Genomic DNA, 16,572 nt, shown 5'->3' on the forward strand with positions numbered 1-16,572 from the left:
ATGGGTATTTACAAGTCCATCAAGCTTTAGGTTTAAAGTAAATATTCGCTAATTAGTAGTCAAATTTGTAATTGCTTATATGTATTACAAAAATGTTTCCATATGTGAATATGTAAAACGTTGTGATTATGCGCAAGTGCGCGACTATAACTGTCGAGAAAAAAAGAGCGTGAGTGACAAAGAGCGGAATCTGAATTCATAATAATTGCTGTTGCTTTTATCACTAAAGCATGGTTGCAATTTAAAAAGTATTCATAATTTTTATTGTTCTAAAAACTTAAACCAACTTTTGAACCAGTTTGAGTAAAAAGCTTTTTTAGCTTAGATCCCTCGGCGTTCGTCAGTATTTTTCTCTCGATTGCTCATCAAAGCTCACTCTCTGAGCTTGCTTTCGCTCAGCGGAAAACTTAAACTTTTTGAGTGTTTATTTTGTGTATGCGTATGATAGATACATATGTATGTATTTGATAGTAACATGTATGTTATGTATATACATGTATGTTTGCTTGTATGTGTGTATATCAGTATGAATGTGCTGCTTATATAATACATATATAAAAATGTGAGATTTACATATAAATATTATTTATAATTTGTTATCACTAAAGTTAATGTAACTGACGTACAAGCATACACGTTGGGTGTGTGTGTATGTACGTATGTAGGTATGCAACATGTATATATGCATGTACATATGTATGTATGGGGTGTGTCTCTTTCAGCTTTTGTTGTCTTTAAGATTAAACTATCGCTATTTGGCGCACGGTGCAAATAGCATTTTTTCCTGAGCTAAACGAAGCGCGGTAGAATTTATCCGATATATATATGTATGTATGCATATACATATGTAAGTGTGTACAATGCATTGTAGCTCAGTAGCAGCAAGCACAACCGATGGTCGAAAGCTTGTTTTAGTATTAAGTTCCACTTCATTCGTGTGGTCACTGTCGCGTTTGCCGTTCTCGTCACGACGTTGTCGCTTGTTATTGTTCCAACGGTACTGTTGTTATCGAAAAATATGAAATAAAAATAAAAAATCGTAGAAGCTCCATTGATATTTTAATTAGCTGTGCCTTTGCAAAATATGCGAAGATCAATCGAGAATTGATTTATTAGCTCCAATAGTCATAGTACGCAGCTGTAATTTTTGCTTTCTACGCTAATCGGCTGCTAAGAATCCTCGACAATGTTTTTGTTTCCTTGCATGATGCTCGATTCGAATTCAGGACTTTTAATAAAGTTTGGGAAACAACTTTTGAACACGCAGCAAAATAGAGAGAATACGAAAGCCTTTAATCATGATGAATTTATGTCAGTATGTACATACATACATATGTTGTAATGTATTAGTGTGTAATTCAATCACAAATATGTACATCCGTATGTGCATAACTATCTATTAAAAAATATTTGTTTTGGCTTGATTGCCATTGTACACACAAAAATACATACATACATCTGCTCATACAAACATTGTACTCATATTTATAGCACAAGCTTGGCTGCTCAGATTCCAACTAAGCCAAACAAATTGCGAATCATAAGTTAATTTAATTATAAATTGAATACCCACACTATTCGTATATATATGTGTGTGGACATCTAAAAAAACAAGCATGTATTCATTAGATGTATAGTATGCTGCAACAATTGTAAAACTAAGAGAAACAATAAAACTATGGAAAAAGGGGAAAAAATCAACAAATTCCAACACTTAATCGATGGGACAGAGAACAATATTCAAACATACGAAATGTATATTATGTGTGAATGTATATATGTATATATGTATGTACGCACAATATATGTATACATATGAGTAAGTAAGTGAGCTTGTGTGCGCTACTGAGGCAATCAAGTAGAGCTTTAATGCAAACAAGGGAACCAGAAGAATAGCAACAATGAAAAAAAACCAAAAGTGTTGAGGCAAACAAGTGAAACATGGAGAGAAAAGATAACAGAATGTAGGAGCTTTTTTATTTTTAAATCATATGTGTGGCTTCATCGTCTCTGCCATCATTATCGTTGTTGTTGTCGTTGTCGTCGTCGTCGTCGTCGGTGTGGCGCTCTCTCGGTATCGCTCTTGTCTCTTTCTTTTTGCGCAGAATGTAGTATACGTGCGCGGGTGCGACTAACGGCTGTAGATTTCAAAACACATGTACATACATATTTACACTAAACTTTAAAATCTACAATAGATCAATGTATGAGTGTATGTAAATGCTTACATCAATGATTTAAAGTGCGATACTCGTTGAACAATAATACATGTGGTTATTTCGTACATACATTACACTTGCACTAAAGTCAAATTGGGACTTGCAATGACAAATACAGCGGCATCAATATTACAAATATTTAAAGCATGGAATGCTTAGTCTTGTGCTTATAAAAGCGGCAACGTAATTTACATGATTTACTTGTTGTTTGTGTATACATGCATATTATGCATGCATTGTGTTTGTGTGTGTGTTAATTTCCATTTGTTGTGCTTTTAATACTCTAATAGAATTAAACAAGCTCTGGTTGCAATAAAAAGCAACAAAGATAAATCAGCTGGTTGACTGTGATTGTATTAAAGATTTTTATACACACAGACGGGCAGACTTTACATACATTTGTACTATGGATGAAAAATCCATGCATTAACGTATCTTAACTGCTCTTGATTGGTTAAAACGCGGTAACATGGGTCAAACAACGAGTCATCGGCAAACCCATTCTAGCAGCTTTTCAAATAATAATCACAATAATAACAATAAAAATGAGGTCGCTACTACAAATTTTGCGAATCGACGTGCGTCTGCGCGCAAATCTACTACATCGAAACATTACTCAACACTACTAAACCAGCAGCAGCATCAAGAACCAACGAAATTAAAAAAAGATGAGCTCTCTATATTACGTGACTCCTTTCTGCGTAATGGCAGCATTATGCGTAAAAATATGGTCGATCCACAACGACGACCGATTACCATGAATGAGCTGAAGTCGCAAGAAAAGACAAACGTACTCTTGTCAGCAGAGGACTCCAATTCTGTGGCTGGCGGTGAATCCGGCAGCACTAGTAATTTAATGAGCTTTCAGTTGCCTATTGATCGTACAACCAAAAGCGAAGATGTAGCTGTGGAATCGACCGTTGAGAACAAGAATGAATTTTATATTGTGGGTGATGGCTATCATAAAACGGATTATTGTCATTATCGTAGTCCCAATGGAAATTACCATAAGCTTCCCACGGATTCATTTCACAAAATGTCCGAAGGCTGTTTTGTACGTCTGCCGGATGGGTCGTTTCAGCGTCTCGAGTTACCTTCTAAAGCACAGCAATTGTCACGTCGTTCCTCGAAAGTTGATGAGATTGGTGGCACGGATAGTAGCGACCATGCAACTGGTGCGAATAATATGAAACGACAGCTAATGAAGTTTTTGAAAAGATCCAAAAGCCATACACCTGCCACTCTTGCCAAACTGCAAAAAGAGAAAGAGGAGGCACGCCTCGAAAGAAAACAACGTTTATCAAATGTGATGCATCATAAAACGCCAGACCTCAAAACGTCACAAACAACGGGTGGCAAGCCAAGCACGCATAGCAACAAAATCGTTGTTACTATGATAGAAAATGGTGGCTTACCGATTGTAGCCACCAGCAAAGCCGAGCGGCCCAGGCATAAGGATATAAGTGCCACCATCAATTCTGAGAAGGCGCGTACTTCAAGGGTAAGGGTTTATCAACAATCAATATCAAATATTAATTCTATTAACTATATTTTGGGGATGCATTAATTCTAACAAGGAGACACCACGACGTTGGGGTTTACCGATTTGGCTGAAATTTGGATATGTGATAGGTCAATTTAGTATGCATGTATAATATTATGACGCGACGGCCAAGGATTCGTCCTTAAAACGTCCTTAAAGTTTTGCACTAAGAGTTAGATAATCATAAAGATTAAAAAATATATACTTATAAAAAAAGAAAATATTAAATTGTAAATAAATTAAAAAAAAAAAAAAATTGCTTTAAGATCCTGCTACTCTACCCACTGGTCAACTTTGACAGTTGAAATTTGTACGTCGTGGTGATTAGTTAAATAATGTAAAACTTTAAGGACGTTTTAAGGACGAATCCGTGGCCGTCCCGTCATAATATCTTACATTCCCACTAAATAAGCCTAGGGCTATAACATATCCAAATTTCAGCCAAATCGGTGAGTCCAAGTTGTTTATTTGAGACTTTCATGGATTTATACAAATTATTTTTTTTTTTTTTTAAGAAATCCTACGTTTATTGTCATCAATCGCAAGAGATTGCCAATGTACTAAATACATCTCATGAACGCGTTGGAAACATTTTAGACGAATTTTTATACTTCGATATTTTTATTAAAAAAGTGGAAAGTGTGGAAATGTTTGAAACAGGGAGGAGCCATGGCACAAAACATATTTTTATTTATTTATAATATATATATATATATATATATATATTATGTTGTTTGGTAATGACATACCGGTTTTCTTATTGATTTTTGACGATTATCTTAACATAGTTACCATTGTCCGATTTAAGTGCAATATATACCGTTTTCTTCGTTAATTTACTACCAATTTGATGGTAACATTTATATGCCTTTCCTGAATAAGACCTTAATCCTATGGGCAAAAAACTCAGCGAGTCGATTTTCACAAGCCTCTTTTGAATTCAATTTCTGGCCATCAAAAAAATTTTGAAAAAAAAAAAATGCAATAGCTTGGGGCGATGTCCAGACTATGGGGTGGATGCATTAAAACTTTTTAACCAAGCCCCCGTAGCTTGTGACGAGTCACCAAAGATGTATGGGGCCTTTTGTTGTTATGATTGAACACAATGCCCTTACGTTTCACCATGGCTGGCCGCTTCTGTTCCAGTGCGATCTTTAATCGCTCCAGTTGTTGACAGTAGAAGTCAGTATTAATGATTTGGCCATAGGGCAGCACTTCATAATGGATAATTCCTCTGATATCCCACCATACACTCAGCAAAAGCTTCCTAGCCGTCAATCCTGGCTTTGCCACCGACTGAGGCGACTCACCATGCTTCGACCAGGATCTTTTTCGCTTGATGTTATCATATGTAACCCATTTTTCATCGCCAGTGACCAACCGATCCAGAAATGGGTCGAGATCATTACGGCGCAGCAGAGAATCGCAGATTGAGACATGGTCCAAAAGATTTTTTTGCGATAACTCATGAGGCACCCAAACATCGAGCTTTTTTATCAATTTTTTCGACTTTAAATGGCTATGAACGGTTTCCGTGCATAGTTGGAGCTCCTCTGTGATCTCTTTAATAGTCTCTAATAGTCACATGACCATATCGATCCACTATTTCTATGATTTTATCCATCTCTGGTCGTCCGGCGGGCTTTGGTGTTTCGGTGACAAAATTATTACTTCGGAGTGGCATAAACCTCTGTTTAGCGGCTTGAATTGATAGTTTGTTATCCCCTAAGACAGAAACAATCTGTTGGCGAGACTCCCCAACAGTTTTTCCTTGCGCAAAATAAAATTTAAAAATTGCTCAAATTTTATCTTTTGAGAACTCAATTTCGATCGATTATAGTTCTTAAATTAGACAACCGATGTTAACAAACTATTTAAAAGGTGTTGCCAAGACCTATAAAACGGTATATAGCTTTGGTAGATACGATTCTGTTTGACCTCACAATCGGAGCGTGAAATTTGTGTGCAAAAACCGGTATGTCATTACCAAACAACCTAATATTTAAAAAATGGTCAGCCAAGACCAAAAATAGTTTTTATACAGCCATGCCCGTCAAGTCTGTAAGTTTAAGCGAATGATTCTTAACTAGATATAGTAATTTAGTGAGCTAAAACAACAAAACCCAATCGCTTTTATTTTATTTCTTTTATTTCCTCCCCCTTCTCCCGCAAATCGTAAAACACTGATTAGACCCACAATATCAAGCAATTTAAAAAGCTGAAATAAACAACAGATCCGCTTTCAACCGATTTCGAATTTCAGAGAGATCGGAATTACGAATTATTTGCATTTAAATTTTCAATATAGACAACAGGGTGCGTTTGCGTTCGTGTGAGGCGCTAAACACTTTTCTAGAAGGCTTTCCAAAAATTATATTACTTTTCAACCTTATCCTGTTAATTACAACTAAAAAGCAATTTGAACCAAATCCACTCAGGGGTTCTCAATTTGTATTTTTGTAATGCACAAACATAAGTACTATAAGAGACCACGAAATTGGTTGTCTGTATGAAAAGTTGCAATACTGTAAGCTTTGTAAGCTACTCGTCGATGATATTTTCTGATCTGCTCTATAGCTGGTTGGAAGTAATTTGAAGAATGACTACAACATCAATACAATTTTGTTTCTTAGAAGGGTCTATTGTGATCGATTTTCGATGAATCGTTTATTTCAACATTATCCGAAAAAATGTGGATAAGGCTTGGGCTTAGACTACAATTATTATCTTCGTAATATAAGTTATTCACCAACTTAATAATTTTCATTAAAGAATGATGTTGACTTAAGGGGATCATTTTGCTGGCAGTACATAATGGAGAAGGTTTTGAATGACAAAGGCAATTGTCGTTTAGTTATTGAATGTTAACTTTTCGCCAGTGCTTCGGAGTTAATCATTTGTATCAAGTTTAAGCCTTTTAATTTAATTCCACTGACAGCACTTTCACGATAAAATTCTGAGGTGCTTCAGGACAACGAACTGCAGGTTATGCGAAATTTTTTGCTTTGTTTTTTTTTTTTTTTTATCGAAATAGATGATTTTTGTGCAATGTTGTGAATATTACTGGTGGAATATTACAATGATATTCTCGAGAGTTATAATATTTAAATGTAAAATCTGGCTTTGTGTCATACGATACTTTCGCAGGAATGCATCGAAAGGTTGGAATGCACCGAAAGTTATTTTTACGAAATAGCCGAAATAACTTATCAAACAAAATGATTAAAAAAATGCGTCGATAAATCGTTTTTTATCGAGGTATTTTCTCAAAAAACATCAATTTTGTGTTCCATTGAATGTGCATGTTTATATGTCACTATAGTGTAAATCTCACAATATAATAAACCGTCTTTAATATACACAAGATTTTTTTGAAGCTTATCTGTCATAAATATATTTTCATATTTGTTTTTGTTTTATTCACTTACTAACTTTTTTTTTGTGTGTTTCATATAATGTAGTATTGTCCCAATAGCACCAACATTTTTATTGTGTATTAATTTTAGTAACGGCTGCTGTTTGTATTTGTTATATAAAAACGTCATCGGTTACGGGCATTGTGAAAATCATGTTTAGTCAATAATTTTCTTTTTTTTATATCAGCTATATTCTTTTGATTATTATTTTTATTTAATTTCAGATTAACTGTGCTCATGAAAATTTAGAACTAACACTATGTCAAACAGTGCTAATATGCAAAAATAATTCTTTTTTTAATAACAGGAAAATTTATTTTGCTCTCATCTTATATTTATGTTGGTGATATATTTTGTTTCGGTTTTGATTTTAGAAAGTATTATTTAATTGATAAAACATGGAGTTAAAGTTATTTGATTGAACGAGAAAAGCAGTATCTTGCGGAAAATCCCAGGCGTTTCTATTACTTCTATTAGTTTAAATTTAATTTATTTTTTATACACAAAGCCTAAAACCTAAGATTAAAGACAAATACATTTCAAATAGTGCATGAACAGACAAGTCTCATTCAGATGAGTCGATATAGGAGAGCCAACATACCTAAATTATTGGTGGCTTTAGTTCTGATACTCTCCGAGTTCTTATTACTTATATATACAGAAGGGCAGGGCTACATTGAATTAGCTTGTCTTTCTGATCAACAATATATGTACTTTATGGGGCTGCCACCCCTCCTTTTGTCTGTTACATATATGTGCATAACTACCATTTGTTTCAAAAAGTCAAAGTGAACAAAAAATCTAAAAAGCATCTGATTTTATGTTTACTTTGACTATTAAAATAAATTAATATTATTGAGGACGTTAAAAAGTTAATTCTCCTTCTATTAGAACTTACTTTTCAGACCTAATTTGCACCCTTGCAAAAAAGATGCAAAAAACAAGATTTAGTAATTTTTTCTGTAATGTTATACAGTGCACGACAGCTGACAACACACTCAATGCTTTTTTTTTTTTGTCAATTAATGCTTGTTAAATTATTGATAATAGATGTATATTATTTTGATTAATAACATTTAAAAATAATATCCTAAAAAATGCAGGTTTTTTCCAGATAGCCGATTAGCCACCTATGGTAAAAAATAAATAAGAAATAAAGAAAAATCGGAAAAATGATTTTAAATAAACATATTTATTTAAAATTAATAATGTTTTGACCTCAAAATTTCTCTACGGGCTTTTTCATTTTCATTACCCAAGCTGGCCATTCTAACAAATAAATTATTTCGGGGTGTATATTAGTTTTGACTGTATTTATTACGATTAAAAAACATTCAAGAAAAAAAACAAAAAATAAAAATATCTCCTAACCAGACTTTTTTAATATATTTAAAACTAGATTTAAAAGTATTAAAAAATTAAGTTTTTGTTTTTCTTTAAATTTGAGCTTATAGATTGGGAGTGTTAAACAGACCCATTAGTTGCAAGGATTGGGGAAACCCAAATCAGGTATGGGTTAATGTTAATTATTAATAGTTTAAATAAGTCGCTTAGTAATAAAATCAGTGGCGTCTGTGTTGATAACAGAAAAAAGTTTGTTGTGATCACAGACTACTCAAAGGGGCTCATGCAGTTAATAAATAGTTGTGCAAACGTTAAGTGATAAAGGATCAAAGTTTCGAGTGTACCTAGCAGGAATTGATAAATTAAGTTGACTCGACAAATTGAGGAGTCAATTTCCCCTTTAACTAATTTAATCATAAACATGGCGCCAAACATTATAAAGGTCAAAAATGAAGAAAATCATACTTAATAATGCGTATTGCCACCATTTTTATGCACTTTGACATTTTTGTAAAAAATTAAGTATTATGAAGTTGTGCAAATGTATTTAACAGGGAGGAGGCGTGGCAGATCCCATAAAGTATATATATTCTTGATCAGCAAAGAAAAATTGATTCCCCCCTCCCCCGCAAATCGAAAAAAACGATATAAGGCAGTAAAAAATCTAAACTAAATCACAAAATTGCCTAATCAAGCGTTCGAGCGATTGTATCGGATAAATAACTTAGCAATTATTTACATTTAAATTTTCAATGTAGACAGCGGGATGGACGTGCTGACGCGCCATACAAACGTCGCTGCCGACGCAGCGACAAGCTGTGGCGCGTCCGCTGTTTTGTGTGTATGTGTGTACCCTAGTCATGGTGTATCTAAAAGTTGGTGGCGCCTAACTTTAATTTGTCCACTTGTCATAAATAACTTCGGTCAAACTGTTAGGCATTTAAACAAACTAATTTTCACATATTTAATTTAAAATTTACGTTCTTCAAGGAATATTTTTGTCTTTTTATACACTTTGACATTTTTGTAAACAATGGAAAAATGGTATTATTGTTGTGTATTCTTGTTGATAAATCTTCTCATCCTCTCAATTCGGAATGAGACAAAGCATATGCGTGACATTCCGCGGTTTCCAAAGGCACACAGAAATTGCAAGCAAAACAGGCATTGGGCTCATGGCGTAAATCTCGCCAATACATCATCCTGCCATCAGGACCATCAAAATTGAGCTTTTTTTGATACTAAAAAAACGTTTACCCATTAGGAGGTCCAATATATATACTTTCCGTCAAATATTAGACGAGTCCTTTTATGCCTGGGCAAAAGCATACGCTTCAGCACCGTTTTTTAATATTTAATGTTGTCATTTGCTGTTAGCTTTTGTTGAATACGACTGTGAGACGTGTTTAAAGATAAACTTTAATACCTCGCAAACTTGTCTCTGTGTTAACAGCTAAATATTTAATTTAACGTATTGACCGTTTTTAATAGTTTTTTTCTGAATTTTTGAAGTAGTTGCATATTCGCAAGAGCATTAACACAATATTTGGATCTTTACAAATACTTATCTATACTTCGCTACACTGAAAGCTAATTAGTGCTTGTACCTACCAATATTTATTTCCTTGAGTTAACTTGCTGAATTCAAATGTGAATGTCCAAATGGTCAGGATTTTGGTTGTTTAATGTAAGAGCTTTAAGAAAAGCTTTGCTGACCTGTATTACTATTATTATTATTTTGGTTATCTCTGATTATCTTTTGTTATATGAGACATTAAAGTCTTAATTTGTGTTTCTGCCGCCGCCGCAAACACAATCGGCGTTAGTCTTGAGGTTTTTAAGATTGCAACAGATACCTATTTTCAAACACTAAAATCATTGACTGATTTTTATTATTTTTCATTCTACCTAAAACAAATAGCTAACAGCAAACGATTACAACAGCAACAATATTTTTTTTTTTTGAAATCTAAAACAGTATTTAGTGTTTGATTTGTTATGTTATTTTTGAGCATTATGAATAAGTTAAATTTAAAAATTTTAATTATATTATTTAGACTTAATTGAAGGAAAATTCAGAATGCCTAAAACTAGTGATTTGCATCAATATGAAAGCAGGCCAATACTTTTCGATAACTGTTGATCTTATAGATAAATATTAGCCTGCCTCCATATTGAATTGGAAAATTTCCGATTTTTCCGTGAAATTCTTTTTATTGAGAGAAAAATGGAGTTTTTCCGGTTTTCCTGTCGACGATTTTAAAATCTGAATACGCATATATATTTTTCATACATTTTCAGAGAAAACTTCTGATTATTATCGCATGCCGTTCGCTAAAGTAATTGTGATTGAGAGAAAAATTTAATTTTCCCGGCGGCATTTTCCGAATGTGGCGTGCAGTTGAGGCCAAGTTTATATTTGGCATAGAGTTGAGTTAAAGTAAACATAAGCAACAGCAAGTAGTTAAGACCCGGGTCTTACTCTAATGAGTTTTGAAAGAAGGCATGGCAGACTCTATATATTTTTGATCAGACTGACGAGCTGAGTCGATTCAGTCTGCCTGTCTCGTCCGTCTGTATGCGTGCGTGTTTCCCAGCAACTATAAGAGCAAGAGCAACCAAATTTGGTATGTAGGTGCTCCTATATCCAGGACACTACGATTTTATTTTATTTTGTTAGCAAGAAAATTGTATGTAATATATAAAAGAAGGAAACAAGTATAAGCTATACTGCTGTAAAAAAAAAATCTTTAAAATTATCAGTATAAATCACAAATTGCCTAGTCATGTTTTCGCCCGATTGTGAAAATTTCATCGGATAAATAACTTAGGAATAATTTACATTTCAATTTTCAATATAGACAGCTGGGGTGCACGTGCTGACGCGGCATACAAACGTCGCTGCCGTACGCAGCGGTGGCGGTCGCTGCTGACGCTACAGCGAAACGACTGGTGAGCGTTAGCTGTTTTGTGTGTATGTGTTTGTGAGTGCGTGTGTTTGCTTCGATGCTTTAGTCAAAGTGTATTTAAAAGTTGTTGGCGCCCAACTTTAATTTGTCCACTTGTTCTTTATAGTTTTTGAGTAAAAAGGATTTTTAGGTTTTTATCTCTTGTAGTTTGTGAATTTAATTTTTATTGAGAGAAAATGGAGTTTTCTCGGATTTCCTAATGGAAACTCAAGGAATTATATTTTTTTTTTTATAAAATTTTCTTGAATTTTCTTGTGGGTTCGACTGCCACTCGACACTCAGGACAACTTTATATATACTTATGTATATAGAAAATACGACGTGTTTTAAACATTTTGCTTCAAATTCGAAAAGTTTAATTTGCGTTCTTACGAAATTATTTATATTTAAAATGCTTGCTAAAATGAAATAACATAATCCATTTTATGATTGAAGCGTACAATGAAGTTAATATTCATTTGATATTTACGAAAGTAGCCTAGCACTTCTTGTCAATTATTTCTCTATAATATTTTGATCGAGTCCTAATCACTGTATGTACGCTTAAAATGGAGAGAATATTTATTTAAATTTTTATTTTTTTTTTTCGTTCAAAAGTCGTGCTTAGTGTTTACAAATGTTGTTAAAAAAAAAACTTGTTTGAACATTTTTCCCGTTTCTGCTCAGTGTTTCGTGTGATATGTATGTATCTATGTATTTATATGCACCAATTTTTGTGTGAGTTTACGCTCAGGTGATATAAGTTTTTACACACCCAGACAGACACATGTACCCTTGCATGCAAACCGATCTTTGTATAAATGAGGTTCACATATGAATATGAACATACATACATACACAGAAAGCACGTAAAATGAGCGGTTTAAACTGCTCTTTGTCAAGAATATACAAAAACGTTTTATGTGTGTTTGTGTGCATTATATGTGTGTGTAGAGATAACATTAATATTAGTGAGAGCAGCAGAACCTCACTAAAATGCGATATTCAGCGTACGCTTGTATTGTGTTTGTGAATTGAGGCCGACTTCTCAGTCTCTCGTATATATGAGTGAGAGAATGGTGTTGTTGTTCTTGCTGCTGCTGCTGCTACTTTAACGATACTGGGAGTACTCGTACTCCAGTTGCTGCTGTTGCTGTGGCTAAAGTGACTGTTAGCTGTTGTGCTGTTGCCGTTTGCTGTCACTGCCTGTTGACTGTAGTTGACTATTGGCTGACGGAATTAACGTCATTATTACAAACTGTGATTATTTAAGGCGGTGCAAAACAAAAAAATGTCAAAGTGTATAAAAAGTTAAATTAGTGAACACTTATAACCTATATAAAAACCTATAACAAATATATGTGTGGGTACATATGTAAATACATAAAAAAAGCTACATGACATATACATACATATGTATATACCCATTGTATGTACGCAGGCGCCATTGCAAGTGATAGTCACTGGTAACCGTCACCGCGTGTGACTGATAAGATAGGCGATAAAAAAATTTAAAAATCAAGAGATTTAAAAGTTATTCTAAAACTGGTGCTGTGTAAACCCAAAGAAAATAAACCCTACGAGCCAAGTGGCTTTAATTTTATCAACGAAAAGTCAAGTTAATTGTCTAAAAGTACTTCAGTACATATGTATGTATATAAATAATACCCACATATGTATATGGATGTACACAAATGCATATACATCCATATAAGAATTTATATGAGCTTAGAGTTGTGTTAGTGTGTCTCATTGTGTGTGTGTGTGTCTACGTCAAAGCTTTTCGCTCACTGACTTGCTGAACTAACATGAACAAAAGTAATCATATGTAATCACATACATACATATCTGTAAATATATATATATATACAATTGTTACAAGTGGAGCTAAATAATTATTTAAACTGTAATTCAATTAAATGTATGTATATATGTACATATGTATATATGTGTTTTTCCATTTTAAAATGAAAAGATTTAAATCTTCAACTCGAGAGCGCAACGAAACGTGACGCAAACACAGAACATGAAACAACATCTCAGCTGAGCTTGTGCAACCTTAATCGTGAGAGTAAGCCATCCGCCAAAAAAGAGATACTAACAGCATGCATACATATAAATTAACACACAAGCGCTCGTAATAACGTATTTCTACAAACGAATACGAAACCAGCAAACGACTACATATGGCAGTTAGTACTGCACAGGTGTATGTGAGCGTAAAACTGTGTGGCTGTGTGTGTGTGTGATTATATGTATGTATGTATGTAATATGTAGGTGGGTTACTCTCTTTTAGTTGTTGTGAGACTCTTGTGCTATCGTTCGCTCTCTGTGTGACTCGTACACGCTGCGTAGAAGTGTGTTTCTTTCAGTGTCACCAAAATCAGATTAGCTGTGGCCTATGGGTTGGCTTTCGTCATAAATATTAAGTTTGCTTTCGCGTATGTACATACATACATATGCATGCTTGTATGTGTATTTAATTCGTTTTCGAGGTTTTAATGCGCAGCAAAAGCGACTTGTTGAATTAAATATAAGAGTGTTCTCAATGGCAATATAACAACAAGTTTCTGCTCCATTCTATTTTTTTGTCGTCAGATTTTAAAATGCTTTCTATTAAAATTAAACGCACATGCACACACACAGCCTGTGCATACACACATACTTGTGCAAAAGCATTTAATAAAGAATGTGTTAATCAAAATTCATTCAATAGTTAATGTAAAGTGAAAATCAAAGAGAAGCAACAATTTTAAACAAAATTTTTTTTTGTTACATATATATGTATGTTCATATACCTACATACATTTGATTTGTGCGTTTGCGTGCTTGTGTTTTCTTACCGAACGAATAAAAACGGGTCATAACCAATGCATAGTATAGATTATGTAAATATGTATGTACATGTATGTGTATGGATTTGCAATAAAAGCAATATTAAATTAGTAACTGAGAGCAGCCAGAACGCACAGTGTCAGGAATGAAATTTCTCTTCCATACAGCAGGAAAATTAAATTTTGTACATACGTATATTGTATTAGTGTACGTATATATATATATATATATATATACTAAAGTGACGGTATGGAAACCTCTACGACGACAACGACTTCCGATATAAATAGAGCAGATGCCTCACGTAAAAGCTTACGCCCCTATGCGGCTCGAAAAGGTTTGGCACCTGCGCCGCCAAAACTAAGCCTGCCCAACAACAACAGCAATAAGAATATCATCAGTGATAACGATAGCTTGCCCAATACGCAAAAAACAGAGATCTCCAGTCCCGCAATTCAGAGGGAAATTGATCTCAGCGACTATGACGAGTTGGTTGAGCTGCGTCGGCCGGACGCTGTGACTTCAGCGCCTCCGCCACGTGTCGCCGTCTCTGCCATGCCAAAGCTACAGCTAGAGCCAAAGCTATACCGACATAAGCCGGTTCTGCCGCGCGTACAAATGACCACTGAAGATGACGTAGGCGTTGCATTTGCATTGGGCTCCATTGAGAAGCATATACATAACGTGGAGGAGAGCTTTAGACAACAGCAGCTCAACGAGCAGCAGCAACAACAGCAAAGCCAATCTTCCATGGATGTAATGAAAATGGATGTGATGCGCAAGCAAAGCAAGCGTTATGGTGAAACAGAAAATCTTTTACGTTCCGGCATAAGCGACATGTCATCGGAAAACGATTTTCAATATCTGGGTGGGCGTCGGGCTGAATTGGAAGACAGCAATGACATGATTTTAAATGAGTTTCAACGCGGCAGTGATGGACGTAACTCAATTGGCGCCTACTCTAAAAATTCCGCCCCAAGTAGCAATAGTGCACAGAAAACCAAGTTGGCGCGCACCGCGTCCGACACAAAGAACACGGACACTGTGCTGGCCATGCGTGCCACGCTTAAAAGCAAACAGCATCATCAGGAGATCAAGCAGCAACCAACTTGGCGTCCAAAGTCAACGTCAACGACTAATGCTGGTGTTGCACCCACTCCAGTGACACGCATCACAGCAAGTCGTGGCAATAGCAGCAATAGCGTGGTGGATGGTGGCTCCTCCTCCAAGCTGACTGCTACCACGATTTCAGCAGCAAAACGACGTGAGGAAAACTTGCGTCAATTTGAGGCATTGCTATCGCAAAAGACGCAACGACATCCAACGGCTGCCGCAGCGGCAAGTGGAAACAGCAACGCCGTCGCTGTCACAAGCAGCCACAGCGCTGCCGCTGTTGTCAAGCGGCGACCGGAACGCCCCATTGTAGCACCCATACCACCCTACAACTCTGGCCGCTCTACCGAGTCAACGCGCCTGCAGGTTGAGGCGCGCTCGTCTGCCTCGGGTGCGGCACATCAGCGTGCTGCAGCCAATGCAGCCGTGTCGCGTACCAATGCCTACAGCAATAGTGTTGCTCAGGTAATCCTCAGATCCAAAACATTGGCCCTTTCATAGACCATACTTTTACTCATATCGTTTTCATATGATTATTATCGTGGGAGGTCTTTACTAATATGATATGAAATAAAAAACTCTTTTGGTAATATTAAAGGGAATTTCATTTCGATCTTTTCACAGGGCTCACCAAATTTGCAAATGCGTGGGAGTGCTCCCATGCGATGGCGGGCAACTGAGGAGCATATAGGCAAGTATAAGCTGATCAAGACCATTGGTAAGGGAAATTTTGCCAAAGTAAAGCTGGCTAAGCATCTGCCCACTGGCAAGGAGGTGGCTATTAAGATTATTGACAAAACACAGCTGAATCCTGGGTCACTACAAAAGCTCTTTAGAGAAGTATGTTTCAAACTATACTTAGCTCCAGTAACAAATATATAATTTACAATACATATTCTTTTTAACATAATCAGGTTAGAATTATGAAAATGCTGGATCACCCGAATATAGTGAAGCTCTTTCAAGTGATCGAGACGGAGAAGACGCTGTATCTCATTATGGAATATGCATCAGGTGGTGAAGTTTTTGATTATCTGGTGCTCCATGGTCGCATGAAGGAGAAGGAGGCGCGTGTTAAATTTCGTCAAATTGTTTCGGCTGTGCAATATTGTCATCAAAAGAGAATTATTCACAGGTGACTTGAGTTTTCCTA

The 16,572-nt window shown here is 35.4% G+C and overlaps 1 protein-coding gene across 21 annotated transcripts in view; it reads left to right on the forward strand.

Moving 5' to 3' along the window:
* Window positions 1–16,572, forward strand: part of LOC108596139 (MAP/microtubule affinity-regulating kinase 3) — a 35,479-nt gene that overhangs the window by 5,176 nt on the left and 13,731 nt on the right. For 6 of the 21 annotated variants that reach the window (XM_017981607.2, XM_017981611.2, XM_017981608.2 and 3 more), the window contains exons 1-3: window positions 14,529–15,884; window positions 16,044–16,259; window positions 16,334–16,554. In XM_017981607.2, coding sequence (XP_017837096.1) covers window positions 14,556–15,884; window positions 16,044–16,259; window positions 16,334–16,554 — 1,766 coding nt within the window. In that variant the 5' untranslated portion in view covers window positions 14,529–14,555. Of the gene's footprint in view, window positions 1–1,747; window positions 3,721–14,505; window positions 15,885–16,043; window positions 16,260–16,333; window positions 16,555–16,572 lie in introns of those variants that run through there. The other 15 variants (XM_017981624.1, XM_017981626.1, XM_017981625.1 and 12 more) reach the window with 8 other exon arrangements.

The sequence above is a fragment of the Drosophila busckii genome, chromosome 2R (genome assembly GCF_011750605.1).
Source record: "Drosophila busckii strain San Diego stock center, stock number 13000-0081.31 chromosome 2R, ASM1175060v1, whole genome shotgun sequence".
NCBI classification, from domain to species: Eukaryota; Metazoa; Arthropoda; class Insecta; order Diptera; family Drosophilidae; genus Drosophila; species Drosophila busckii.